The following is a 25391-nucleotide window of genomic DNA, read 5'->3' on the forward strand; positions in this document are numbered from 1 at the left end:
GCTTTGGCTCTCCCTGTGGCCATTGCTGGCTGGGACGGCCCCAGGAATAGCCCTTAGTCTGATCGGTGCTTTCCCACCCTGTAGGGAGATCTGGAACACCAAGGACTCCGTGGTGGCTCAGATTGGCTCGGGCAGTTCTTTCCACGAGTTCTGCTCTTCTGTGTGTCTCTCGTTGTACGAAGCCCAGCAGCAGAGACCAGCGCCACAGACGGCGGAAGCCTCGGATGCTGTCCGTTGCAGCGTGTGCTACAAAGCTGGAGAGGTGAGTGTGGCGGCTCTGAGGCAGGATTTAGGGGCGGGGGGCGGCTGGGATTTGCACAAATAGTTGAAGGCCACCTTGCGGTTGGGAAGCCAGGGGAAGAGCATATAGAACAGACAAAAGGAGGTCAGTCTTTACACGACGTGTAGTTATGTTTTGGAATTCGCTACCCCACGATGTAGCGATGGCCGCCAGGTTGGGTGGCTTAAAAGGAGGACTAGACAGATTCATGGAGGATAAGGCTGTCAGTGGCTAGTAGCCACGATGGCTGGGTTCTGCCTATACTGTGTTCTGAGGAAGTATATGGATGTTGGTTGTCTGGATTGCAGGTGGGGAAGACGCTGTTGCGCTCGTGTCCTGCTTCCAGGCTTTCCGAGATGCATCTGGTTAGGATGCTGGACTAGAGGGACGTAGAAACATAGGTAGCTCTTTTATACAGAGCCAGACTAGCCTACCTAGCTCAGTATTGTGTTCCACTGACTGGTAGTGACTCTCCAGTTTTTTTCAGGCAGGGTGTCTCTCAGAGCCCAACCTGGAGATGCCGGCATTGAACTGGGAACTTCTGCATGCAAAGCGGATGCTCTGCCACTGAGCTGCGGCCCTTCCCTTTGGTCTCATCCAGTAGGGTTCTTATGTTCTTAGGGGAGGGGCCATATTCAGGGGTGGAGCACCTGCTTTGTATGCAGAAGGTCCCAGGTTCATTCTCTTTAACTGGCATCTGCAGAAGAAAGGACCTCAGGCACTAGGGTTGGGAAAGAGCTGCCACCCATCCCAGTCGATGGTGTGGAGTTGTATAAGGCAGCATCCAGTGTTCATACCCACAACTTCTATGTATATCAAGTGTGGCGGTGGGGATGTGCAGGAAAAGACAAGCATATTGCGTGGATTCCAAAAAGATAGCCATGGGGCAAAAAGCTCCTTGGAGACTTAACAGAGATCGATCAACTGATTGATTGCGTGAGCATTTGTAGGTGGCAGCTGGTCTCACCGTATCCCTGAAGCACAGCTTGAAGGAAAAGGGGGAGCATTTAAGGAAGGGAGAACGGAGAGGGTTTCTATCTACGGGGAGGTTCTGTACCAAAGGGAAGCAGTGTTGGGAAGGAAGGAAGGTCTGCTACAGAGGGGTTTCTCAAGTAGCAAAAGAGGCACCTGATCATATACTATTACATGATGTGTGTATAGACTACTGTTTTGTTCGCAGAGAACAGAGAGCTAAAATTTGGCAGCATTTTTTCCAAGACACTGTCATTACTGTGTGTAGAATGTGGAATTTTAATGCAGGCTCTGAAAATGCTCCCTATTAGATTTCAGTCCTTCACCATCCCCTTCTGCCTACAAGACGTTGGGCTGTTTCTCTCTACCTGGCCCAGCGATGTTCAGCTGTTATCCAGGGGCTGTAGAGCATCACTGCTCAATGGCCCCTGCCTCAGTGCCTCCCTAAAGATGGAGACTGGCGCAAGCCCTAGTGAGCCAGAGCTCTGCTTCGCCTGCAGATCCAGCACGAGGTCAGCAACGGCAATGTGGTGCACCGCATCTGTAGTGACGCCTGTTTCACCAAGTTCCGGGCCACCAAGGGGCTGAAAACCAACTGCTGTGACAACTGCGGCCTCTACCTGTACAACAAGGGGCTGCCCCTGGAGTATCTCTTCCACGAGGGGCAGCAGAAACGCTTCTGCAACACCACCTGCCTCAACAGCTACAAGAAGGTGAGGCTGGGCAGAGGAGGGCCTCCACCAGGGAGGGAGATCCCAGCGGTGTGTGGCTCTTGCACCTTGAGCCCAGGTCTGGTCTGAGCGGGGTCCCGGGGGAGGCTGTGTGATCGGTCTCCTGGGTCTTTTACCGGCAAGAAGGAGTCCAGCAAAATTCTGCCGAAGGCGTCATTCTACACACCCCTTCCTCCTCCCCAGCCTGAGAGCGTGTAAAGAGCCCTTATGTAGGAATGACTGTTTGAGTGTGAGTGTTTATGTGTGAGCGAGATGAGGACGTTGGCCATTGGAATCCAGGGGGAGGGGGCAGAAAGGGTCTTCAAGAGTGGATGAGTCTGCCTGGCAGCCACCCTGCGCTCTGTCTCTGCAGAAGAACACCCGGGTATATCCGTGCATGTGGTGCAAGACGCTCTGCAAAAACTTCGACATGCTTTCCCACAAAGACCGGAATGGCAAGATGGGCCTCTTCTGTTCCATCTGCTGCACCACCTCCTACAAAGTCAAGCAGGCAGGCCTGACAGGTAAAAAAGAAAGGAGAAGGAAAAAGCTCCTTGGATTCTCTTCCCCAGCGGAGGCTGGTCCATTAGGGCAAAGTGGGACGCTGCCCCACCAACCTCTGCCTGCCCTCACCTGCCGGCCTTACTTCAGACCAGTCCAGGGGGTGGCACTGCCTGTCACCTCCTTCCTCCTTCGTTGCAGCATTGACCTTGTAGGGCTCATCAGGGAGGAAGATGGGGACAGAACTAGAATTAGCTGGCTCTGCCTGTCATTGGCTCTGGCTCCACCTACTGATGGGCTCCCTGCCTTCCTCCCCACCAGCCCCAATGGGCAGCAGTCACCACGATGCTCGATGCTCCAGTAGCCCCAGGAGGCTTGATTGGTGCCTGGCCAGTTTCAGTGGCAGCAGGGTGAAGATGGTCCGCAAGAGTGGCATTTGATCACCTTTGCACTTGGGGAGCAGGAGGCAGCTGGGTCTGTGCTCCGGAGCTTGTCCCACCTGATGGCTGCAAAATTGCCAGGCCAGGCTGGGACCTTTGACTCTTACCAGAGCGGCTTGTGCTGCATATGCATGGGAGGATGATCAGGTCTCCACACGTTGGATATTGACTCCAACCTGGAGCTAAGCGTAAATTAGATGGGGCAGGGGTGCCATTTGCTCCCAGGCAGCTGCCCTCACCACCAAGGCCCCCTTCCTCTGCCCTTCCTCTCTTCCCCAGGACCCCCTCGGCCTTGCAGCTTCTGCCGGAAGACCCTGTCTGAGCCCTGCTACTACAACAAGAATGAGCAGGTGGTGTACCAGTTCTGCAGCCCCAGCTGCTGGACCAAATTCCAGGTACATAAGGAGGCTCTGCCGCCGTCACAGTGACGGGACCAAACCCAGGAACGTGGGGTTTTCTGCATGGCTGAGATCTGGTGCATCCATCAGATTCCTGAAAGTTTCTCTCTCTCTGTCTCTCTCTCTCTCTCCCTTTGCTTTCATATTTATTTTTTAAAAAAGAAAGAAAAAGCTTCTAGCTCTCATTGTTTGCTGAGATGAGCTTTGGAAGGCGAAGGCCATGTCTGCCAAGGGCTCTAAGGCTAAAGAAGATCTAGAAGGGGGCTTCTGTTGGCCAAGGGGAGGGGTCATGTTGCTCTTCACAATTGTCTGTTCCCTCCCAGGATCGCACAGGCCCCACCACGCCTTGTCCTTTTGTCTGTCCAAAATTCCAAAAGTAAAGACTTGTGTAAAATTCACCTTCTCGCCCTTTTGGCTCCACCTGGCAGAAAGAGCCCATACCACATCCCTTTCCCTGAGGTGTGTGTGTGTGTGTGTGTGTGTGTATAAAGATTTGTCATCTTCCTTCTTGGACCTCCGATCTTCAGCTGCTTTGCATTCCAAGCTCCAAATCTCCTTAGCTACCCAGTCGGCACACAGCTTCTCATGTGTTAAGGCCTACATGTGAGGTTTCAACCCCTCCACCCTCCTCCCAATTCATCTTTCCCTCTCAGCAGCTGCCCTGTATTTCAGCATGTTATGGCTGCATTTTCCTCAGAATGTCCACAAACACAACACTCTGACATCACAGAAGCCCATCCAACGGCCAGAAGTGGGGCAGGGCACATGGGGGGGTGGCATGCGGCGGCATGTGAGGCTTGCACATTTAATTTTTAGCTTATTGATATATCTATATATGATGTCAAATCTATCGTGGGGGTCGTTGTCTCAAATAAAACTGTTTCTTAACTTCTGCTGATGCCGAAGAGAGTTTGTGTCTGCTATCCAATAAATCAGTCAAATTTATAACATTTGTGTGATTTGCATAATTTATTCTACTCGCAGAATGTTGGTCTTGTACTGCCATTGTCCCTGGCCAATCCCTGTTCCCTCCCAGGAGCAGCTGCAGTAGCTGGACGTCCCCTGGGAAGAACCTGTATGGGGTGCCTACTGATTACCGTCCCCCTCTCTTATGGAATGGGATTCAGTCAACCCTCAGTGGTGGGGAAAGGGTGGGGGGCTTGTGTTTTACAGCCAGTGGGTCGGGAGCCTGGGAGAACGGGAGGTGTTGCTGAGGCCAGGTGTGGAGTGGGAGAGGGTGGGTATGGGCCTGGGTCAAGGTAGGGAGGTTAAGGGGCGTGGCATGGACTGCAGGGCAGCGGGTGTGCAGGCAGGCATCCAGCGGTGAGTGTCGGCCTGGGAAATGTGCAGGCAGCAGTGGGTGGGGGCGTCTGAGTCACGAGGCTGGCCATGGGCAGCTGTAGGGCAGCCAGAGTGGGCAGAGGTGACCCTGTGTGCCCCCTCCCCCTTCTGAATCTTTCCCCTTCCCTCAAACTGCAGCGCAGCAGCCCAGAAGGAGGGATCCACTTGACTTGCTATTCGTGCCACAACCTCTTCACTGGGAAGCCCGAGATCCTGGATTGGCAGGTGAGGGGGCCGCAAGACCAAAAAGAAAAGGGGGGGGAAGAGGCAAAGGAATTGCCCCAGAAGGAGGGAAGGACAGGATTGTGGGGCCTTGAGCAATTCCTACAAAGACAGTTTGGGGCAGGAGGCCTGAGAGCTGCCACAGTGTGCGTTTGTGTGCGTGCGGGAACTGAGATCTGGAGTCTACCTCCAGCCCTTGAAGACGGGGGGATCCAGTCGGCTCGGTAAGATCCTGTCTCACTGCTGCTGGAGTTGCCGTGGCCTAATGGGCTGAGCGTGGCCTCCTCCTTCTCTCCGGCAGGACAAGGTCTACCAATTTTGCTGCCGAGACTGCTGCGAGGACTTCAAGCGCCTGCGTGGGGTGGTGTCCCAGTGTGAGCACTGCAAGCAGGAGAAGCTGCTGCACGAGAAGATCCGCTTCTCCGGGGTGGAGAAGAACTTTTGCAGCGAAGGTACCTGGGCGGGGGAGCAGGAGAAGCCAGGGCCTGGGCAAGCAGAGCCCAGCGGTGACGGAGAGGCGGAAGGAGGCCTTGCGGCAGAGAGGAGCCCAGGGGCCGAAAGCGGGTGGAAGGCTCCCCTGCTGAAGCCCCGCCTGCAGCGCCGGTAACCAGCTGGCCCTGCTGTGCTCCTTGCATGTGGTGGTGTTGGGCAGGGGCCGAAGGCGGTTGGCCAGCAGGCTGGCCGTTCACTCGGAGCAAACTGTTCTTAGAACCAGAGAGGTGAGCGATTGGTGAGTCTCTCCTCCCCGTTGTTGAGTCCCATGCCTGGGGGCCAGTGCAGGACAGGTTTTGCTGACAGGGTCTCTCTGCCTTCTTCTGCTTTGCTTGTTCCTCCAAGCCTTTGCTTTAGGCTTCCTGCTGCCATCAGGGTGTGCCTGCGCGTCTCTCTCTCTCTCTCTCTCTCATTCTCTCCCCCACCTCCTGGGAAGGTTTCACCCATCTCGTTTCTCCGCAGGGTGTGTGCTTCTTTATAAACAGGACTTCACCAAGAACTTGGGCCTTTGCTGCATCACCTGCACCTACTGCTCCCAGACGTGCCAGCGAGCCGTCACTGAGCAGCTGGAGGGCAGCACCTGGGACTTCTGCAGCGAAGAGTGCAAAGGCAAATACCTGCTCTGGTACTACAAGGTGAGTGCGACAGCCTTCCTGGCCCCAGTCGCCCCTGGGCGTTAGATGAAAGAACAAGGAAATATAAACCCAACCTACACAAATAGATAGCAGTACTGAATTGGGTTTAGATATCCAGATATAAAAAATATTGATACCAAAGTTAAATAAATAAATAAATAAATAAATAAAAATGTTCAACTTTGATCTCGAACAATTTGTGTGTGTGTGTGTGTGTGTGTGTGTGTGTAAATATATAAAACAATACAGGGGAAATACCAACAAATAAAATCAAATGTCTAAAAGCTAACATAATGCCAACCAATATAGCCAACAATGTTGTGACAAGCGAAATGTGACATGCAAATACTTAGACAGTGGAACGAACTTGTTTCTACCCTAAATGGGTCTTCTTCAGTGGTCAGTATACAATACAATATATGATTCAGTCTTGTCACTACCTGCACAGTGTGCTGTTGTAACAAAGCATAATATAATGACCTGTCATCTATTCCTAAGATTTGTATTCTTTGATGGATCTGGATTTATCATGCGGTTTGCCCAATCATTTCTACTTATAGTGCCTTTTCCAAATTGTCTCACAGGTAAGCCAGCAAACAGTTGGGGTTTAGAGCAGAAACACGTTCGTTCCACTGTCTAAGTATTTGTATGCCACATTTGGCTTGTCACAACATTGTTGGCTATATTAGTTGACATTATGATATACAGTAGGGCCCCACTCATACGGCGGGTTACGTTCCAGACCTCCGCCTAAAAGCAAAACCCACCGAAAAGCAGAACTCCGTCAATAAAATGGTGCCTGACGCCCGAAAAATGCCATAAAAGCGGAACAAGCACCGTATGAGTGGGGCCTTACTCTATTTGAAAGCCGCAGTATTAGTGGAATGCCGAAAAGCGGGGCCCTACTGTACATTGTAATAAGAAAGATCAGAATCTGGTGTAGCTGCTTTAGGCATTCGTTGTAGGGCAAAATTGCAAATCAAATTGTACTATTGTGGTGCCAGAGTGAAAATGTTTAGCATGTCCCACCCTCTTGCTGTTCCTGCTACATCGAACTTTGAGACATCGCTGCTGGTTCAGGCTCTCAAATGATACATTGTTTTCAGTTGTGTACTGGCAAATTCAGATGTGCAAGGTCTCTTCGTGTTAGTCACAGCCATGTCTCCTCCTTCTTTCTTTGCTGCTGCTGATCCTTATTAACAGACGTAGGAGACCATAACCATGAAAGCGGAGAGTGTAAGCTACTGAGAAGAGTCTTCTCAGTGGCTGACTCGCCTCCTTTCACTCTGATTGGCTCCAATCAGGAAGAAAGGATAAGGAAGCATGTTAGAAGACTCTTCTGAGAGGCTAACACACTTCCTTTTCATGCTGATCGGCTCATAGAATGCTGCTGGGACCCTGCTCCCCCCAAAATAAGGAGTCTAAGACACACACACCCCGAGTCCCCAGGCAATTACACCCCTGAACGTAACACTCCTCCCCTTGTTGCGTTCTCTTTTTAATGACTATTTAGGCGGCTCGGTGCCACGCCTGCAAGCGCCAGGGCAAGCTGTTGGAAACCATCCACTGGCGAGGGCAAATCAAGCACTTCTGCAACCAGCAGTGTCTGCTGCGGTTTTATAACCAACAGAATCAGCCCAACCTGGACACCCAGAAAGGGCCTGAGAGCCTGCTGAACAGTGAGTAGCCGGGCGCTTTGGCTAGCTGAGAGCTGCAGGGGCGGGCTGGGGCTGGCTTGAGCGCTAGGGAACGATTCTGCACTGGCCCCCGTGGGGTGAGGTTGGGCGGGACCTTGCAGGGCGCCCCCTTCCCTCCGTTGCTAACCTCTCTGGTTCTATGACACACAGGGCCAGCCAGGAGAAGCCGGCGCTGCCTGTAGCTCCCAGGCTTAAGCAGGGAGGCTCTGGGACGGCTGCTGTGGGGCGGCTTCCTGTCTCCAGCTGACAGTTCCGTGTGTAGGGTGGAGCCAGGCCTGGGGTGCCGTGGCCAGCTTGCCCCACCCGTGGCTCTCCCCAGAATCCAAAAGCTAAGCCAGTGTTGGGCCAGGTCAGTCCTGGGATGGAAAGGCCCTCCTGTGGAGGAGCAGCCTCCCTGTAAGTTGTGGTGCTGGTCCTAGCATCCAAGGCAGGTGCTGAAGACCCTGGTCTGCCAGAAGGTCTGGTGGGTACCCACATCTGATGCTGGGAATTGGCAAGGAAGCACGAGGACCCTCCTCCTCCCCAACACCTTTTTTTTCTTTGTGTTTCGCACTCTCAAAACTAGCCTCCTTTGCTGTGCTTGGGATTGTGCTCTCTCTTTCCTCTTCCTGGTCTACCCCATATCCTTTGTCGACTGTCTAGGCTGTGATCCTCAGACATCCCCCCCCCCCCCGAGCAAGTGGACTGAGAAACCAACCTTTTTCCAGCTATGGGGGCTGAATGTTGTGACTGTTCTATCTATAACAGACCTTTACTCAAATTGATTAGCCATGAGGGCTAGGAACTTGTTTTTTGTTTCGTTTTTAAGGATAGGTGGGGTTCATAGGATGCTGCATCCTCGGTGAATACCGACTGCTGTGGGGGGCTTTTCTGCTTGCGCAGAATAGCAGAACGCACACAGGTGCTGCCTCGCAGAGAGTCCAGTGAGCAAAGGTGGGTCTCTGTTTGAGGCAGGTGAAGGCCACCGGTTTCCTCCCAGTTCTTGTTTTATGTTCTTACTTGTATCACCTGGCGTCCAGTTCCACCAGAATAAGCCATATTTTTCTCCCTGCTTGACTTGCTGATGGATGCGGCTGAGCTTCAGTGGACAGCTCTTCATCCTTTTGGGTTGTTGGTGTTTTTTAGGGGTGGGTGGGGGGCTCTTTTGTTCTCCCTCCCGCACCCCCAGGAACACTTTTATGATTCCATGCATTTGCTTCATACCTAGACGTCTATCACAGATCATCTACTGAGTCCCGATAAGCCCTAGGTAATTCTGTGGCTTCTCCACCTACAGACAGGCCAGGCATGAACTCTCCGGTGGGGAAGGACAAAATTGCCCAGGCCTCACCTGGAGGCATGGGAGGCATGGGGAAAAGCTTCCCTTTATCCCGTCGGCACCAAGTGAAACCTCGTCTGCAGGGCTGCCTGCTGTCCAGATTTGGGCAAGTCAGGAGGCGAGGCAAAGCAGCTCACTCCCGAACCCTTTTTTCTTTTTACAGGTCAGACCCCTGAGCCAAAGCAGCCCCCTTCCTCCTCCTCCTCCTCTTCCTCGTCCACCCCACAGAAAGCAGAGAGCAATGCGGTGAGTGGCTTGGGCGGGGAGTTGCTGCTGCTTGCTGGCTGGACTGCTTTGTGGAGGGAGGTGGCTTTCAAAGTGGGACTTGGAGGCCAGAATGGGAGGGCGGGCCAGCCAGCTGCTCCCTCCCTTTGCCCCTGCGTTGCCAACAGAGCCAAGAGCTTGCAAGGAGCAGGGTCTGCCGGTGGCCCTGCCAAGTCGTGACGTGTACAGGAATGTGGCTTGCAGGAGAGGGGTGGGTGGGGCAGCGGTTCTCTGCGCAGCAGCTGCTGTTGATGAGTACCCTGTCCAAATCTGCCCAGGTGCCTGCAAAGAACAGCTCTGCCCCCGCGACACCGGCTCCTCCACCTCAGCCAGTCACCCCGCGAAAGAACAAGGCCGCCATGTGCAAGCCGCTCATGCAGAACCGGGGGGTCTCGTGCAAGATAGAAATGAAGTCCAAGGGGTGTCAGACAGGTGAGGGAGCCTGAGGGGGACTGGGTAACCCGACTGCCCTAATGAGCCTGCGGGCTTGGGCCTCTAGTGGGGCTCACTTTCCTGAAAAGCCTGGGTTGGATCTTCCTTGTCCTGCCGCAACGTCTCCCTCCCCCCCCCCCCGACCGCCATCTGCTTCCGTGCGTGAGGCCCAGTCGAAGTTAATGGGCATGGATCAGATTTTTTTAAAAAAATAAAAATCGCCATCCACATGAGTTTCAAGGCAGTCAAAGGAGGCATAGCTCAGTGGCAGAGCACCTGCTTTGCTTGCTGAAGGTTCCGGATTCGATCCTCAGCATCTCCAGGTAGGACTGGGAATGTCCCCCATCTGCTACCCTCGTGAGCTGCTGCCAGTCGCCCTCCAGATGTTGCTGAATTGCAGCGTTCATCCTCATTGCCCATTGCAGCCATGCTTTCTGGAACCAATGGAAGTTGTAATTCAGCAACATCTGGAGGGCCAAACCAAGATTCGTTATGGCACTTTGAGTTTCAGTCTGATAGAGTTCTTGTTCAGTTGACAGTTTTATTTGTTAGTTGGTCTATGTTAATGAATTTTGTACAGTAGGGCCCTGCTTTTCGGCGTCCTGCTTCTTGGCGTTCTGCTAATACGGAGGCGGCCCAGCAGAGAGCAAGAGCACCCTGCCCTGGAGAGGGAGGCGGGGAAGCTTCTTGGTGCCAGCTGCGGCGGCACTGTCTGCCTCGGCCCTGGACCAGGACAACCCAAGCTGGCTGGAGGAGGAGAAAGAAGTGGCCAGCTGGAGACTCCCAGCGCCAGCCTCTCTCCCTCCCTCTCTCCGGCCCGCAGCGAGGGCGAAGTGGGCCGGGCCAGAGAGGCAAGCCTCCCGGTGCAGCCAAAGCCAGTGCCAGGAGGCGGGGTGGTGTGAGGAGGCACCGGGACCCTCTGTCTCCAGCAGCCCCCCAGAGTGGCTGTGGTGCGCTAGCCAGACCAAGATGCCCTTTGTGGAGCTGGAAACGAGCCTCCCGGCTGCGCGGCTGACCCACGACCTGCCCACCAAGCTGTGCGCGGCAGTGGCGGGCATCTTGGGGAAGCCCCAGGAGGGGAGGAGGATCCTGACGGCCTCCCTGCGACGACGCAGTCCCTGCAAGGCCCCCAAAAAAGCAGGGAGGCTGCGGCTGGCACGCCCCAGACCACCCTCATCGCTGCTTCCGACACCCTGGCTGCAGCCCCCCAAAACAAAACCCTCTGTGGGACCCCCCCCCTTTGGAACCGTGATCCTCTTTGCGGCGATTTTTGCTTTTCGGTGGGGGTCTGGAACCTATCCTGCCATATGAGTGGGGCCCTACTGTATATTAATTATATCGGTTTGCATCTCATGTAAATTTCAGATTTTCAGTCGGGCAATTTTATCAAGCTGTTTGTCTAGTTTCTACTTCTTTTCTATATATTCCAGTTGCAATGGCTTGTGGCTGATGCAAATAAATGACTTTGAACATCTGGAGGGCCAGCAGTTCCCCACACCTAATGTAGACAACACAACTAGATGTAGCAAGAGTCTGACTAGGTAGAACGCAGCTTGTATGAGTCTCAAGTCAGTTGAGAGATTTTTCAAATATTAAGTGGTATATAAATACAACTAAAAAAAGCTTAAAAACAACAACAAAATATAGATAGGTTCAAAAATGATACAAAGTAAACACCCAAGGCAGAGATTTTTCCATTCAGCTGGAGAAGCTCTTTGAAGCAAAAGTATCTTCAGTTGTTTCCAGAAACTACAGGTAGTGGGTGCCTATCGTGCCGGAAGAAGGATGCTTTTCCACAAAACAGGCAGCCACGCTGAAAGCCCTCCTTCAGGCTTCTGATATTTTAAATTATCTTGAGTTTCAAGGAGAAACTCTCCTGGGAAATGCAGTGACCTACTGGGTATGTAAGGAATAGCGCAATCTCTCAAGTAATCTGAACAGCATAGGGCCTTAGATGTTACCACCCAAACCTTGAACTTTGCCTGGTAACAGATTGGCAGCCAGTGCAAATCCCACAAAGTGTTATATGCTGGCGGTAGCTTGTCCCTATAAGCAGCCTAGCTGCCATCGTTCACTTTTAGGCTTCTGTGTGTGTGTTGGATCTGGATGATGTGGTCCAAAGCCAACCCTTAGGAACATAGGAAGTTGCCTTATACTGAATCAGATTATTGGTCCATCTTGCTCAGTACTGTCTACACTGACTGGCAGCAGCACTCCAGGATTTCAGGCAGGGGGTCTCTTCCAGCCTTATCTGGCGATGCCGGTGGGGATTGAACCTGGGACCTTCTGCGTGCAAGGCAGATGCTCTCCGGCTCAGCTGCGACGAATCCCCTTTCTAACTGCTTGGCTGCACTCTCCCTCTGTTTGGGAGCAAGCAGCTGCTCTGTCCTGGAGGGCTGTGTGTGCTGGGCAAGGAGGGGTTGTCCTGACAGGTGCTTGTCCTTCCTGACAGAGGCCGACTGGAAGCCCCAGGTGGTTGTGCTCCCCATCCCCGTGCCCATCTTTGTGCCTGTGCCTATGAACATGTACTGCCAGAAAGTACCCGTGCCTTTCTCCGTGCCTGTCCCGGTAAGTGTGAGCTCTTCCCTGCCACTCAGGCTGGTCTGTAGGTTTTCCTGCCTCCTCCCACCCTTTGCCCTGACCTGCCTTTCCCGCTGCTCGTAGGTGCCTGTGCCAATGTTCCTGCCCACGACACTGGAGAGCACAGAGAAGATTGTGGAGACCATCGAGGAACTGAAGGTGAAGATCCCTTCCAACCCCCTGGAAGCTGATATCCTGGCCATGGCGGAGATGATTGCAGAGGCCGAGGAGCTGGACAAAGCCTCTTCGGACCTTTGCGGTAGGTTCTGAGCAGTGGCGGCTGGTGCCCATTGGGACTGGTGGGGCGGAAGGCAGGGAAATGGGCGGTAGGCGGAGCCAGTGCCGCCCCGGCTGCATGGGAGGGTGGCCGTGCTCCTTTACAGACAGCTGTCCAATCCCAGCCCAGTTTAAAGATCGGGAACCCTAAGGAGGGAGATTGCGGGGGCCTTGGAGCTGCCCGTCTGCAGCGAGCATCTGGGCAGCAGACTCAGGCAGTGGTGGCTGGTTCCCTTTTGGGACTCATGGTGCGGAAGGCAGGGAGCCCAACAGCAGGGGGAGCCAACTCATTCTAGTTTTGTCCTCATCCTCTCCCCTGCTGAGCTCTCCAGGGGGCCTCACTGGAAGTGAGGAGGAGGAGGCTAGCAGGCAAGGCTCCCCCTGGGCTGGTTGTATGTAGGAAGGCCGGCAGGTGGAGATTCGTCCTCATGGACTAACCTCTGCTGGCTCTGGGAGCGTTTCCTTGGAAGTTCCTGGTACCCAGGACCCGTGGCCGCCTTCTGGCACATCAGGGAGAAGAAGCTGTGTCACAGTAAATAAAGGAATTCCTGTGCCAAGGAAACTGACTGTCTCAATTTGTGTTGTTTGGTTTTGGACAAGAAGGCAGGTTGGGGAGGAATAAAGGGCATGAAGTGGCCAGGAGGAGAAATAAACACCTTAATAATAATAATAATAACAAAAGCTTGTTCCTCTCTTATTCCTTAGATTCATTCTGGCCTTCCAGAATAGTTTTTTGTTAGCCTGCAACCCGCTATAGCAGGACTGGGTACCCTGTGGCTCTCCAGATAGCTTTTGCCTCCAGCCTCCATCAGCTTTAGCCAGCAGAGCCAATGGCTGAGGACAGTGAGAGTTTGTAGTCCAGCAATGTCAGGAGTGCTGCAGGTTCCCCAACCCTGCCTGACGGTGTTTGCTCTCTGAGCCTTCTGTAGCTCTTTGGGTCTGGCTGGCTTTGGGGTGCATCTCCCTTTGTCCTGGAGGGGGCTTTGGGCACTTGGCACACCTGCCTGACCCACTTTCTGTTTCACAGACCTGGTGAGTAACCAGAGCGCAGAGGGGCTCCTGGAGGACTGCGACCTCTTTGGGCCGGCCAGAGATGATGTGCTGGCCATGGCGGTCAAGATGGCAAATGTCCTGGATGAGCCGGGTCAGGACTTGGAGGCCGACTTCCCCAAAAGTACGGGCAAAGGCAGACTTGAGCTCCTGGGTATTTGTGGGGCGGGCGGAATGAAGCACTGGTCTCCCCAGCATGAGAAGGGGGTGCAGAGAGGATGCTCTGACAGATGATGCCTTGATGGCAAGATGGGTTCTGTATGTCGCCCTTGCCTCAGATCCTTCCTGGAAGCCGCTTGGGGCTCCCAAGAGAGCTAGGAAGCCCATTGGAAGGTGGTTGGCCAGGTGGCTTTCTGGGGACTGCCTTCACCTGGGCTTAATGAGGATGCAGTGCCTCTCGACACTCAACAGGAGGCTTGTGCTCTGGAGGGTTGCCTGATTTGTGGGGAGAGGGGGCAGCCCCATAACTGACCCTCCCTGGTACTGCTTTGGTCCTTACCAGATCCCTTGGACATTAACCCCAGTGTGGATTTCCTCTTTGACTGTGGCCTGGTGGGCCCGGATGATGTCTCTGCTGAGCAGGACTTGCCTCGGGCTATCCGCAAGGTGAGTCGTGCCAAAGGCCATCCACTGACCTCGCTCCGCCTTGTGGAGGAGAAGCAGCTTTGCTCATTTGGGCTGGCCTGCCTGCCTTTCAGGTGATGCACTTAGGCTTGCTCTTGCATGTGACCGGAGGCAGATTATCAGGAAAGGGGTCTGGGAGAGACTCGGGTAGTTGCCAGCTCTGGACTCGTAAGAGCCAGGCATTACTTCAGCAGAAAGGAACTGTTAGGAAGAGTTTACTGTGGATGGGAAGCCACGGCCTGACAGCATGGAGGAAAGGGCTCTAGCTCAGTGGTAGAGAAGGTCTCAGGTTCAATCTCCAGTATTTGTTTTATTTATTTATTTAAAATATTTCTGTTCCACCCTACAATAGGGCAGTCAGGGTAGCTACAATAAAATTGCATACATATATAATAAAATACACAATAAAATCACAAACAGTACAGCAAATTAAAATGCATAGAATACAATTAAAATACATAAAATGCATTATGCATACACATATATATATGTATGTACATATCATGAGGGAGTAAGAATAAAAGAACTTAAAAGATAAAAAACTTAAAAGCAGTGTCAGGCTGACCCATCAGTCCAACCAAAGGTTGTACGGAACAAATAGTTTTGACAAGTTTCCGGAAAACCATCAGGAAGGGATGATACGCTATCACCAGGTACGACTAGCAAGAGACCCTGTCTGAAACTCCAGAGAGCTGCTGTCAGTCTCAGGATGAGGTTCCATTACAATAAGGATAACTAACATGGTGCCTTCCAGATGTTGGACTACAATTCCCAGTATCCACAGCAGCAGTGGCCAATAGTTCAACAACCTTTGAAGGGCACCTCATTGACTACACCTGCATTAAAATATGTAAAAATACCTTCCCCCCCCCGCTCCCGATAGCTTTTTGAATAGGACAGGGAGGGATGGGATGAAGGCCAGGATCGAAACAGGGTCCGACTTCCACTGCAGAAAAGCTTTCATTACTGTGAAGAGATACGAGGGGTGTGGACTGTTCTTCCTTCTCATGCAAATATCCGCAGTGGGTTCTGGCTTTCTCCTCACTCCTTCCCCCCGCCCCAGCAATGTGGCTGGACCCTTGGTGAAAATGGGTCTGCCAAGTCAGCATTTCCTCTCCTCATCCCCCAGGGCCAGAAGCGCCTGGTGCTCTCTGAGAGCTGTTCGCGGGACTCCATGAGCAGCCAGCCCAACTGCACGGCCCTCAACTATTCTTACGGCGTGAATGCCTGGAAGAGCTGGGTGCAGGCCAAGTACGCCGGTGGTGAGACCAGCAAAGGCGACGAGCTGCGTTTTGGCCGTGAGTCTGGGTGGGAAGGCTGGAGCGGGGTGGAGGAGGGAGGAGGGAGGTGGCCTCTAGGCCCCTCTGACCCAGGCCTGAGGCTGCCTCTGTTGCTGTCCCCACAGCCAAACCTATGCGGATCAAAGAGGACATCCTGGCCTGCACAGCAGCCGAGCTGAATTACGGCCTGGCCCAGTTTGTCAAGGAGATCACCCGGCCCAACGGCGAGCGCTATGAGCCTGACAGCATCTATTACCTCTGCCTTGGCATACAGCAGGTAAGAGGCACCTCCTCCCTTCCTTTTTCTTCCCTACCCACTGGCCCGGAGCAACTGGGCTGGCATGCCACAGGAGAATTGCTAGAGTCCTTTTACTCTATCGCTCTGCTTGTTGGCTGGCAAGGGAGATTTCTCTGGGGCCAGCACCCAGAATCATTGCCTGTATGGAGCTTCCTGTAGGGGAATAAGAAAAGTGTGTGTGTTCTGTGTGTGTGTGGGGCAGAGTTTGCATTTCCTGTTTGACCCTGTGTTTCCCACCCATCCCTACCAGTACCTGCTGGAGAACAACCGCATGGTGAACATCTTCACAGACCTTTACTACCTGACCTTTGTGCAGGAGCTCAACAAGACACTGAGCGGCTGGCAGCCCACGATCCTGCCCAACAGTACGTGACTCGAGGTGGCCAGAGGGAGGGGCGGTTTTCTCCTCTCTTGCCACCTCTGGAGGTTTGGGGCAGAGTTGGCTTCATGCTGGGGAACAGATATTGGGCCATCTGATTTTGACAAGGGGGCACTGGGGAAAGGGCTGTTGGCTTCCCACCCTGTTAGCAGGTTTCCTGGAGGAATCTGTTTGGCTATTGTGAGTAGCAGAAGGCTGAACCCGATGGATCTTTTTCAGTTCTGACCCAGCAGGGCTGTCTTACTGTTTTCAGTCACTGACAAGGAAAGGACTAGTCCGGAGGCTTTCAAGTCAAGTGTCTTTGCATTTTTGGGGTGGGGCGGGTGTCTTTCCCCAGCTATCACAACTGTGAATACATGGACTGCCTTCAAGTCGATCCCGACTTGCGGTGACCCAATGAATCGGGTTTTCATGGTAAGCGGTATTCAGAGGTGGTTTCCCATTGCCTTCCTCTGAGGCAGTGACCGGCCCAAGGTCACCCAGTGAGCATGGCTGTGTGGCGATTTGAACCCTGGTCTCCCAGGTCGTAGTCCAACACTCTAACCACTACGCCACACTGGCTCTCTGTGAATATATAATAATAATAATAATAATAGTTTATAGTGCATTTGCTGCCCTTTTCAGTGCTTTATCTATCATGCTGCTGTCATAGCCATCCCAGCAAATAGGCTTATAATACTCGCTTCCTTATTTGTTTATGCATGCATGCTGGTAGGAATAGAGTGCCCAAGAAGGTTAAGACTCAGCTGGGATGTGAACCCAGGCCCAATCTCATTGCTCTAGCTCAGGTGGGTGGAACCTTTGGTCCTTCACATGTTGCTGAACTACAACTCACATTATTGCTGGCCATTGGCTACATTTGCTGGGGCTGATGGAAGTTGTAGTTCAGCAACATCTGGAAGCCCAGGTGGTCCTCACATCTGCTGTGGTTACTTAGCCAGTCTTTACCAACCTGGCACTCTCCAGATGTTTTGGACTGGTTAGTGGGAGTTGGGAGTCCCAAATATCTGGAGAGCATTAGCTTGGGGAAAGCCGATGTAAAAAGGATTAGAGATGTTTGGGACAAGAAGGGAAAAAGAAAGAATGCACAGAACTCGCACAGACTTTGCATGCAGAAATATGCAAGTTAAAATGGTCTGGAAGCTCTGAACCAGCTTTCCGCAATCATCTGCACTCTCTGGAGGCTTTAGGCTCCCATCAGCCTCAGCTCCTGTACCTGGAGGGTTGCAGGTTGGAGAAGGCTGTACGAAACAATATGTTCAGGCACGTTGTACAAGATAACATCGCGTAAGAGCCAGAAGATACACCAAAGTCAAATATTTTTTATTTTATATGAGCTCGTCCCCACTCCAGAATGCGCTCTTAAGTAACAATGGGTGGATTTCCCAACTTGTGTCTGGCCAGGTGTGTGCGTGCGTGGCCGAAGATGAACAGCTGCGTTGCATTTATAGCAGGGGCAGTTTGTAATGTGTCAGACCTGAGAAGAAGGGGTGGCAGGGCGGTGGCAGCAGCTCCTTGGGTTCCCTGATTTTGCCACAGAGACAAGTTTGAGGACCCTCCCTAGTGCAGCCTTCATCCACCTGGTGCCCTCCAGAAGTTATATACTACAACTCCCAACAGCTCCAGGCAGCTGGTGCCCTCCATATACTTGACTGCAACTCCCATCAGCCCCAGCCAGCGCACCTGTCCTGTGTGGGGCTCATGGGAGCTGGAGGGCACCTGGTTGGGGAAGAGCGATACAACGTTCCCTGGCTCCAGAAGGGACGATGCCACTGCCCTCGGAGGGCTCCAGGCCCCAAGAGCCAACCTGCCTCTCCTCGCTAGCATTTTGTTTGGCTCTACAGCACGCGAGGGAAACTTTTGGCCCGCCCGTTGTTGTTGAACTGCAGCACCCATCATCCCTGCTTGCGGGGGCTGATGAGAGCTGGAGGCCCATAGAGTTCCCCCCTCCTGTGATAAGTGCTGGTGCCATTTTGCCTTGTGGCCCGCTGGGCTCTTAACGGGAGGTGGCTTGTTCCCTGTGCTTTGCAGACGCTGTTTTCTCCCGCGTGGAAGAGGAGCACCTCTGGGAATGCAAGCAGCTGGGCGTCTACTCCCCCTTCGTGCTCCTCAACACCCTTATGTTCTTCAACACCAAGTTCTTTGGGCTCCAGACGGCTGAGGAGCACATGCAACTCTCCTTCACCAACGTTGTGCGGCACTCGCGCAAGTGCACCACGCCGCGGGGCACCGCCAAGGTGGTGAGCATCCGCTACTATGCTCCCGTGCGGCACCGGAAGGGGCGAGGTAGGGAACACTTTCCCCATGCGTGGCCTTTTTCCTGCCCGTCCGTCCGTCCATCCCGGGACTGCCCCTGACTTGACCTGGTCTCCTCTCTCCCTCCCTGCAGACGGCGGCCTGGGCAAGCGGAAGCGAGAGGAGGAAGCGCCCATCTTGGAGCAACGAGAAAACCGCATGAACCCACTGCGCTGCCCGGTCAAGTTTTACGAATTTTATCTCTCCAAATGGTGAGAGTCTTTGTGGCAGCTGCCAGCGCCTGGGCATTGTGTAGACCTTGCTCACGGGTCACCAACCTGATGCCATCAGGATCCCTGGCGAGGCTTTCCTTTGAACCTGCAGGGTCTTGTTCCCCCCCCCCATGGAAATGAGGCTTAGGAAGGCTAATCTTGTCTTCCCACCTATGCTTTCAGCCCCCCTACCTTAAAGAATTAGGCTGGGGGGGGGGAAGGCAAAAATACTGTTTCTCAAGGCTAAATCCTGGCGGGGAATGGTGATGCGAATTCAGTGTGCATGTGTGTGCTTGTGTGGCTTAAAAACAAAAAGACAGCAAAGGCATTGGGTGGCAAAAATAGCTGCGGTGGGGAGGACACAGCAGGTACTGAGGCATCCATTTTGAGAATGGCATGGGTGGCCTTAAGAGGCTTGGTCCTCTGCAGCTCCTGGCTCTCTGCAACTCTGAGGCTCTTGGCCGGCACGGGGAACCTTTGGTCCTCCAGATGTTGCTGAACTTCATTGTCTGTTGCCGAACTTGGCCATTGACTATGCTTGCTGGAGCTGATGGGAGTTGTGGTTGAGCAAGATCTGGAGGGCCAGAGGTTCCCCTTCCCTGGAACATGTGCTCAATCCGAGGAGGGACAACGGGAGGGCGGAAGTGATGGGGACACAGGCTGGGCCCCGGCTTGGGCCGAGGAGCTCTGCTGCGTTCTCACAACCATTTGCCTTGCTTCTGTCTGGTCGCAGCCCCGACAGCCTCCGGAACCGCAACGACGTGTTCTACTTGCAGCCCGAGCGGTCCTGCATTGCAGAGTCGCCGCTGTGGTACTCAGTCATCCCTATGGACAAAAGCATGCTTGAGAGCATGCTGAACCGCATCCTGGCTGTGCGTGAGATTTATGAGGAGCACAGCTGTGGCAGCGGCGGCGGCGGCCTGGATGACGACGTGGACTGAGCAGGCACCGCCGGTCTTGCCAGAGGGAGACTGTGGGCCGCTCCGGCCAGCTGGTGGGTGACTAGGGTGTGGGGTGTGGCTTGCTGCCCCTTCCCTGCCTGGGTGGACAGGCATGTAGGACTCTCAACACTCCTCACTCCATGCTAGTGAATGGCTCCCCCAAGAGGAGCCGCCCCACACATCCCCTTTCCCCCACCCCCTCCTCCTCTGCTGCCTAGGAGTGAGTGCTTGCCTGCCCCTTCCTCTTTGCTGAGTCCTCTCCAGTGGCATCAAGCTGATTGGTAGGGGTGGGGGGAGAGTGTCACATGCGGGTCCTTTGCCTGGGGAGAGGGAGGGTCCTGGGGAGCCCACCTTTGTGGGTGCAGACCCCTGCCTGGTTGTGCTGATTGGGGTGGGGGTTGGCTCATTGTGTGCACGTCCTTTGGACAGTGGTCCCCTTCTCCTTTCTCCTGTAGATGGCAATCCTGACTTCCTCCACCCAGCCCCAGTGGTTGAACGCTCTCCCTCTCGTTTTGGGGGACTAGCCCTAAAATGACAGCCTGGGCCGTCTCCTCTTCCTGCTTCCTTGAAGCCCAGCTTGGTCCCTCCCTCTCCCCCCCCCGAGGCAGAGGCTGCTGAGTATCCCCCCCCCAGTCCTTCCCCATCTGTGTGTGTCACGTTGAACTCTGAGCTATGGCTGGTGGTGGTGGTGGTGCCGTCTCTTGAGCCTGTATATATTGTTCTGGCCCAGCCCCCGTCTGTGTCCTTGTTGCCAGTGAGCCAGTTTGCGGGTCTCGTCGTCATCGTCGTGATACCTGGGGCGTTGGGACCCGCCCTCCCCGCGTCTCTCTGGAAAACCATTCATTTCAAATAAAGGCACAAAAACCTGCCCACTGTCTCTTGCCTCTCATTCCAGGACCCACAGCCCCTGTCTCTGTGCCCCAGAAGGTGGTGCACAAGAGGGTCATTTTTTTTGCCAGGCAGCACCCCAGATCAACTTCAGATCTCCCTTGACTTGGCTGTGGTGGGTCTTGCAAAATGGAAATGGGCTGCCTTCAAGTCGATCCCGACCTATGGCGACCCTATGAATGAGGTTTCCATGGTAAGCGGTATTCAGAGGTGGTTTACCATCGACTCCCTCTGAGGCTGAGAGGCAGCGACTGGCCGAAGGTCGCCCACTGAGCTTCATGGCTAGGTGGGGATTCGAACCCTGGTCTCCCAGGTCATAGTCCTAGGATAGGTAAAACTGACCATGGGAAGGAGGAGATTGGAGAAGGAAGGGGGGAAAGGGGAGGGAGGAGGAGGGGAGGGCAGGTTTGATCATTTGCATGCTTATTGAGTTCAATGGGATTTATTCCCATGCGGTCATGCTTGAAAATGAATTGGACGGCCTTCAAGTCGATCCCGACCTATGGCGACCCTATGAATGAGGTTTCCATGGTAAGCGGTATTCAGAGCTGGTTTACCATCGACTCCCTCTGAGGCTGAGAGGCAGTGACTGGCCCCAGGCCACCCAATGAGCTTCATGGCTGGGTGGGGATTCGAACCCTGGTCTCCCAGGCCGTAGTCTAACACTCTAACCACAACGGCACAACGGCTCTCCAGTGAGTCCTGCAGGGGCTGAACCAGTCTCAGAGCATCTCTTTTCACTTTCTGGCCTCTAGGGGGCAGTAAGCTCCATGAGACTCCAGAGCCCCCAGCCATTGTCCAAGCTCTCCTGCACATGTGGTGTTGCAGCAGTTCCCCCCACCACTACCACCAAAGGGATGGGGAAGTGGGTAAAGCATCATCCGGAGGCATAGGGGGCTGGCATGAAATGCAAAGGAGCGGAGCATCTCTAAGTTTCTCAGGAGGCCTGAGATGTAGGACCAGCCTGGAACACTCACAGAGGTCGTGCCACCGCCGCCTGTTGGAAAGGTAGTTATGACGCTTCTCCTCCTACTGGTGTGGACGCGTCACTGTGTGCACTGTGGGCAAGAGGAGGACTCTTAATGCCACCTCTGCCTTTTTTGCTTCTGAATCTCTCTGGTTGGGCCTTGGCAGAGATTTGGGATCGGGTTTCTGGTTCAATGTGGCATCTTTGATGCCGGTGCAAACAGTTAGGTCTTCTTGGACTTAACCCCAGTGGGGGCTAGCCAGGTCCCTTGGCTAAACAGCCAGGTCGCTGGACCTCCATTTCCTGCTAGATTTGCTGGACTTGCTGCCTCGCTTCTGCCCTCCACTCCAAGTGGCGCTTTTGTTCACCCCTTCTGCGCCCAGACTGACTTTCTCGCCAGGCTGCAGAGGGAAGCTGTTGGGGACTGTGACGGTGGGGCAATGAGGCAGGTGCAGGGGGTGAGGGCTAGCAGCCCCTCCTTCTGGCTGTCTCTCTGGACTAAGCTTTGGCGCATGCCCTTGCCTGCACTTAGTGGTGGCCACGTGGTACATCTCCACCATGTTGAGCAGGAGGGAGAGGCAGGCCACGGCCAACATGAAAAGGATGAAGATGGTTTTCTCAGTGGGCCGGGAGATGTAGCAGTTGACGGTGTTTGGGCAAGGCCAGCGGCTGCAGGTGTAAAGAGGCTTCAGCTCAAAGCCATACAGGATGTACTGAGCCATGATGAAGCCCACCTCAAAGAGTGCCTTGAAGACGACATTGCAAATGTATGTCCGTAGGATGGCTCCTTGGAGGCGGATCCTTCCACAGGCGTCCCTCATGGAGACTGGGCCGGGCTTAGACTGAGCTGTAGGGATGCTGCTGGCATCTGCCTCAACCTCTGGGGCCCCTAGCTCTTTCTCTTCCATGCGCACCAGGTGCAGGATGTGGCCCATGTAGATGAGGCTGGGCGTGGAGACGAAGATGATCTGCAGCACCCAGAAGCGGATGTGGGAGATAGGGAAGGTCTGGTCGTAGCAGACGCTCTGGCAGCCGGGCTGCTTGGTGTCGCAGGAGAAGTTGGACTGCTTGTCCCCCCAGACCTTCTCTGCTGCCGCCCCCAGGACCAGGATGCGGAAGATGAAGAGAACGGTGAGCCAGACTTTGCCCACCACCGTAGAGTGTTCCTGGGCGCTCTCTAGCAGTCTCCCGAGCAGGTTCCAGTCGCCCATGGGTGCAAGGTGGGCTTGCCCTGCAAGAAAGGGACGGGCAGACCCTTAGCACTGCAACTGGCTCCCTTCTGCCAAGAGAAAGGATGGGAGGTGGAGTAGGATCTACCTGTGCTGAGCTGGCCCTTTGATGTATTGTGTATGTGGGGATAATTGTGTTTTTGTTCTCTGGGCAGGGCCCATTGTGTGTGTCTGTCTCTCTCTCTTTCAACTCTCAACATTTAACCTGATTAATTACTGCCCAGAAGTGCAGCTGAGCACCTGTGGCCTGCTGCACAAGCCTCACCCTCTAAGCACAACCCTGCCACTTGAAGCTTGGCCTGGTTGGGTGTTTGGCTGTGAGACTCTCCCTCCCCACACTATGGAAGGGTCATAGCTGAATGCAGAAGGTCCCAGGTCCGGTTCTCATGGGCATCTCCAGCTGGAGCTGGGACTATCCCGTCTACAACCCTGGGCAGCAGCTGCTACCCAGTGTAGACCAAAATGAGCTTGATGGAGCAATGAGTTTGGTTTCAGTCTTAGTCATACTTCAATGAACCCGCCGAAATCAACAGGCATGACTGACTTAGGTACATTTATTTCAGTGGGTCTACTCTGACTAGAGATTAGTAGGATACAACACACGTCCTGACAGTTGGACTCCATCCAGCTGCAGCAACACTCACCCCTTCCACGTTTGGAGGCCCTGGTGTCAAACTCCTTGTGTCCTGGCTAGCATCCCCTCCTGTTCCGGGAGGAGGGGGGGTGTCAGCTCCTCCTGTGATCTGACTTGGCCCACCTGGCCAGCTCTTCCTTTATGCCGGTGCCCGCAATGAAGCAACAAGTGCTTCTTGGTATCTCTCCTCCGAGGCCTGGGCTTTGTTGCCATCTGAGCTTTGCTGCTAATTGGCTCTTTCCATGACTGACCTCTGTGGTATCCACTGGGGGGGGGAGGCATCACTTCCTCTCTTATTTTTGGATGGCACGCTTGGTTAATTATAGAGCCCCTTCCGCAGGGCAAGCGTGCAGGGTGAGAGGGGTTATATTTAGGTAGGAGCTCTCCAGCGAGCAGGACCTTGGGATGACCTGCCTACCGGAGACTGTGTCCTCTTCGAAGGTTGTGTTTCCTCTAGCCATTCACTTTTATTGGAGCCCATCATCGGCGTGGAAACCATGGCAGATCCCCTTTTCCCCCCTCCTGCCTTTGTAGCAACAATGGGGAGAAAGTTGACAGAAGAAAGGGAGATGTTTTTCTTGTGATGTTAGAACTTGGGGTCATCCAATGAAGCTGAATGGTGGGAAGAGTCAGGACAGGCAAAAGGAAGGAGAGGACATAGTTAAGCTATGCAATTCACTCCCAAAAGAGGTTGTGATGGCCACCAACCCTGGTGGCTTTAAAAGAGGATCAGACGGATTCATGGAGGAGAAGGCTATCAGTGGCTGCTAGCCACAATGGCTATGTTCAAGTTCCATATCACACCATGCCTCCAAAGGCCAGTTGCTGGAAACTGCAAGAAGGGAGAGTGCTGTTGTGCTCAGGTCCTGCTTTTAAGCTTCCAAGAGGGACATCTGATTGGCCACTGTGAGAACAGGATGCTGGACTAAATAGGCCTTTGCCCTCATCCCACAGCCAGGCTCTTGTGTCCTTAATTTTGGGGGATGCCCCCTTGTGTGGTAAGCCACTGCACTCCCACTCTGACAAGTTTCTCCTCAAAGCTCAATGAGAGTCTTGGTTATCTGATATTTGTAACCAACACAACCATCCTAGTCCTGGGGTCATTAGGGCAGGTGATTTGTCTGGCATGGAGTGGCTTGGGCTAGGGGAAGAAAATAAACCGCTTGTTCCTGGTACTCCCAACACAGTGCATTTTGTCTGTGTAGTGTACAAATGACTCAGACTCTGCATTTATTAGGGACAGTGGCGGCTGGTGGCTCCGTGTCAGTGGGGCAGTGGAATCTGCTTCAGGTTTTAGTGGGAATTTTCAAGGGGCTATCCATGATGCCAAGCTGTAGTCCACCATCGTCTGGAGATCGAAGGTCGACGGACTCTGGATTTGATGATGTAAAAGTTTTTTGTGAAAACTTGTAGCAGTGTGGCTCTTAAGAGTTAGTACCCTTCCTGAGCTCCCATGAGAACTGTTTGCCCAATTGTGTGTGCACAGTTCTACTCTTTATTTTGAGCTGCAGCTGAGGTTTCCCCCTACGTACATGAGTAAGTTTTGTGTATGTTATATGTGATGCAAATGCTCGGAGCCTTGTGGGCCATCAGCCTCTCCCATCCCACAGGGGGAGATTTGCCCTGTGCTTCTTGCAAGGAGCACCAGACATCTTGCTGAAAAAAAGAGCTGCCCTAGCTCACTTGCAAGGAGGCACAGCTCAGTGGCAGATCACCTGCTTTGCATGCAGAAGGTCCTGGGTACCCTACGTAGGATCAGCTAACAAGGCTGATTTAGGATACCAACTTCCTACGGACTGACATACATGACTGCTTTCCTGCTGAGGAAGAAAAAAGGCAAACACGGTTTTGGGCTGCATAAACAGAGCTATAGTTTCCAGGTCGAGGGAAGTAATAGTCCCACTATATTCTGCATTGGTCAGGCCTCATCTGGAATACTGCATTCAGTTCTGGGTGCCTCATTTTAAGAAAGATATAGACAAGTTAGAGCGGGTTCAGAAGAGGGTGACGAGGATGATAGCCGGTATGGAGAACAA

General features: G+C 53.6%; 2 protein-coding genes across 10 annotated transcripts in view; one reads left to right on the forward strand and one right to left on the reverse strand.

Moving 5' to 3' along the window:
• The window catches only part of ZMYM3 (zinc finger MYM-type containing 3), a 30168-nt gene extending 9663 nt beyond the window's left edge, over window positions 1–20505 (forward strand). For 6 of the 9 annotated variants that reach the window (XM_061598246.1, XM_061598243.1, XM_061598242.1 and 3 more), the window contains exons 6-25: window positions 85–262; window positions 1753–1965; window positions 2336–2486; window positions 3183–3298; window positions 4781–4867; window positions 5166–5316; window positions 5819–5991; window positions 7505–7670; window positions 9170–9252; window positions 9549–9702; window positions 12155–12270; window positions 12367–12541; window positions 13586–13732; window positions 14111–14214; window positions 15362–15530; window positions 15638–15789; window positions 16061–16175; window positions 18221–18475; window positions 18579–18696; window positions 19430–20505. In XM_061598246.1, the coding sequence (XP_061454230.1) occupies window positions 85–262; window positions 1753–1965; window positions 2336–2486; window positions 3183–3298; window positions 4781–4867; window positions 5166–5316; window positions 5819–5991; window positions 7505–7670; window positions 9170–9252; window positions 9549–9702; window positions 12155–12270; window positions 12367–12541; window positions 13586–13732; window positions 14111–14214; window positions 15362–15530; window positions 15638–15789; window positions 16061–16175; window positions 18221–18475; window positions 18579–18696; window positions 19430–19637 (3031 nt within the window). In that variant the 3' untranslated portion in view covers window positions 19638–20505. The remainder of the gene's footprint in view (window positions 1–84; window positions 263–1752; window positions 1966–2335; window positions 2487–3182; window positions 3299–4780; window positions 4868–5165; window positions 5317–5818; window positions 5992–7504; window positions 7671–9169; window positions 9253–9548; window positions 9703–12154; window positions 12271–12366; window positions 12542–13585; window positions 13733–14110; window positions 14215–15361; window positions 15531–15637; window positions 15790–16060; window positions 16176–18220; window positions 18476–18578; window positions 18697–19429) is intronic. The other 3 variants (XR_009759270.1, XM_061598249.1, XM_061598250.1) reach the window with 3 other exon arrangements.
• Window positions 20506–21525: 1020 nt separating this feature from the next.
• Window positions 21526–23394, reverse strand: LOC133371524 (gap junction alpha-3 protein-like). Its single transcript, XM_061599063.1, has 2 exons — window positions 23366–23394; window positions 21526–22723 (listed from the first exon to the last, which is right to left on the reverse strand). Exon 2 carries the CDS (start codon window positions 22701–22703, stop codon window positions 21765–21767), a length of 939 nt encoding a protein of 312 aa, XP_061455047.1. The 5' UTR covers window positions 22704–22723; window positions 23366–23394; the 3' UTR covers window positions 21526–21764.
• Between the last annotated feature and the right edge of the window lie 1997 nt (window positions 23395–25391).

Source organism: Rhineura floridana, chromosome 16 (genome assembly GCF_030035675.1).
Source record: "Rhineura floridana isolate rRhiFlo1 chromosome 16, rRhiFlo1.hap2, whole genome shotgun sequence".
Taxonomy (NCBI): Eukaryota; Metazoa; Chordata; class Lepidosauria; order Squamata; family Rhineuridae; genus Rhineura; species Rhineura floridana.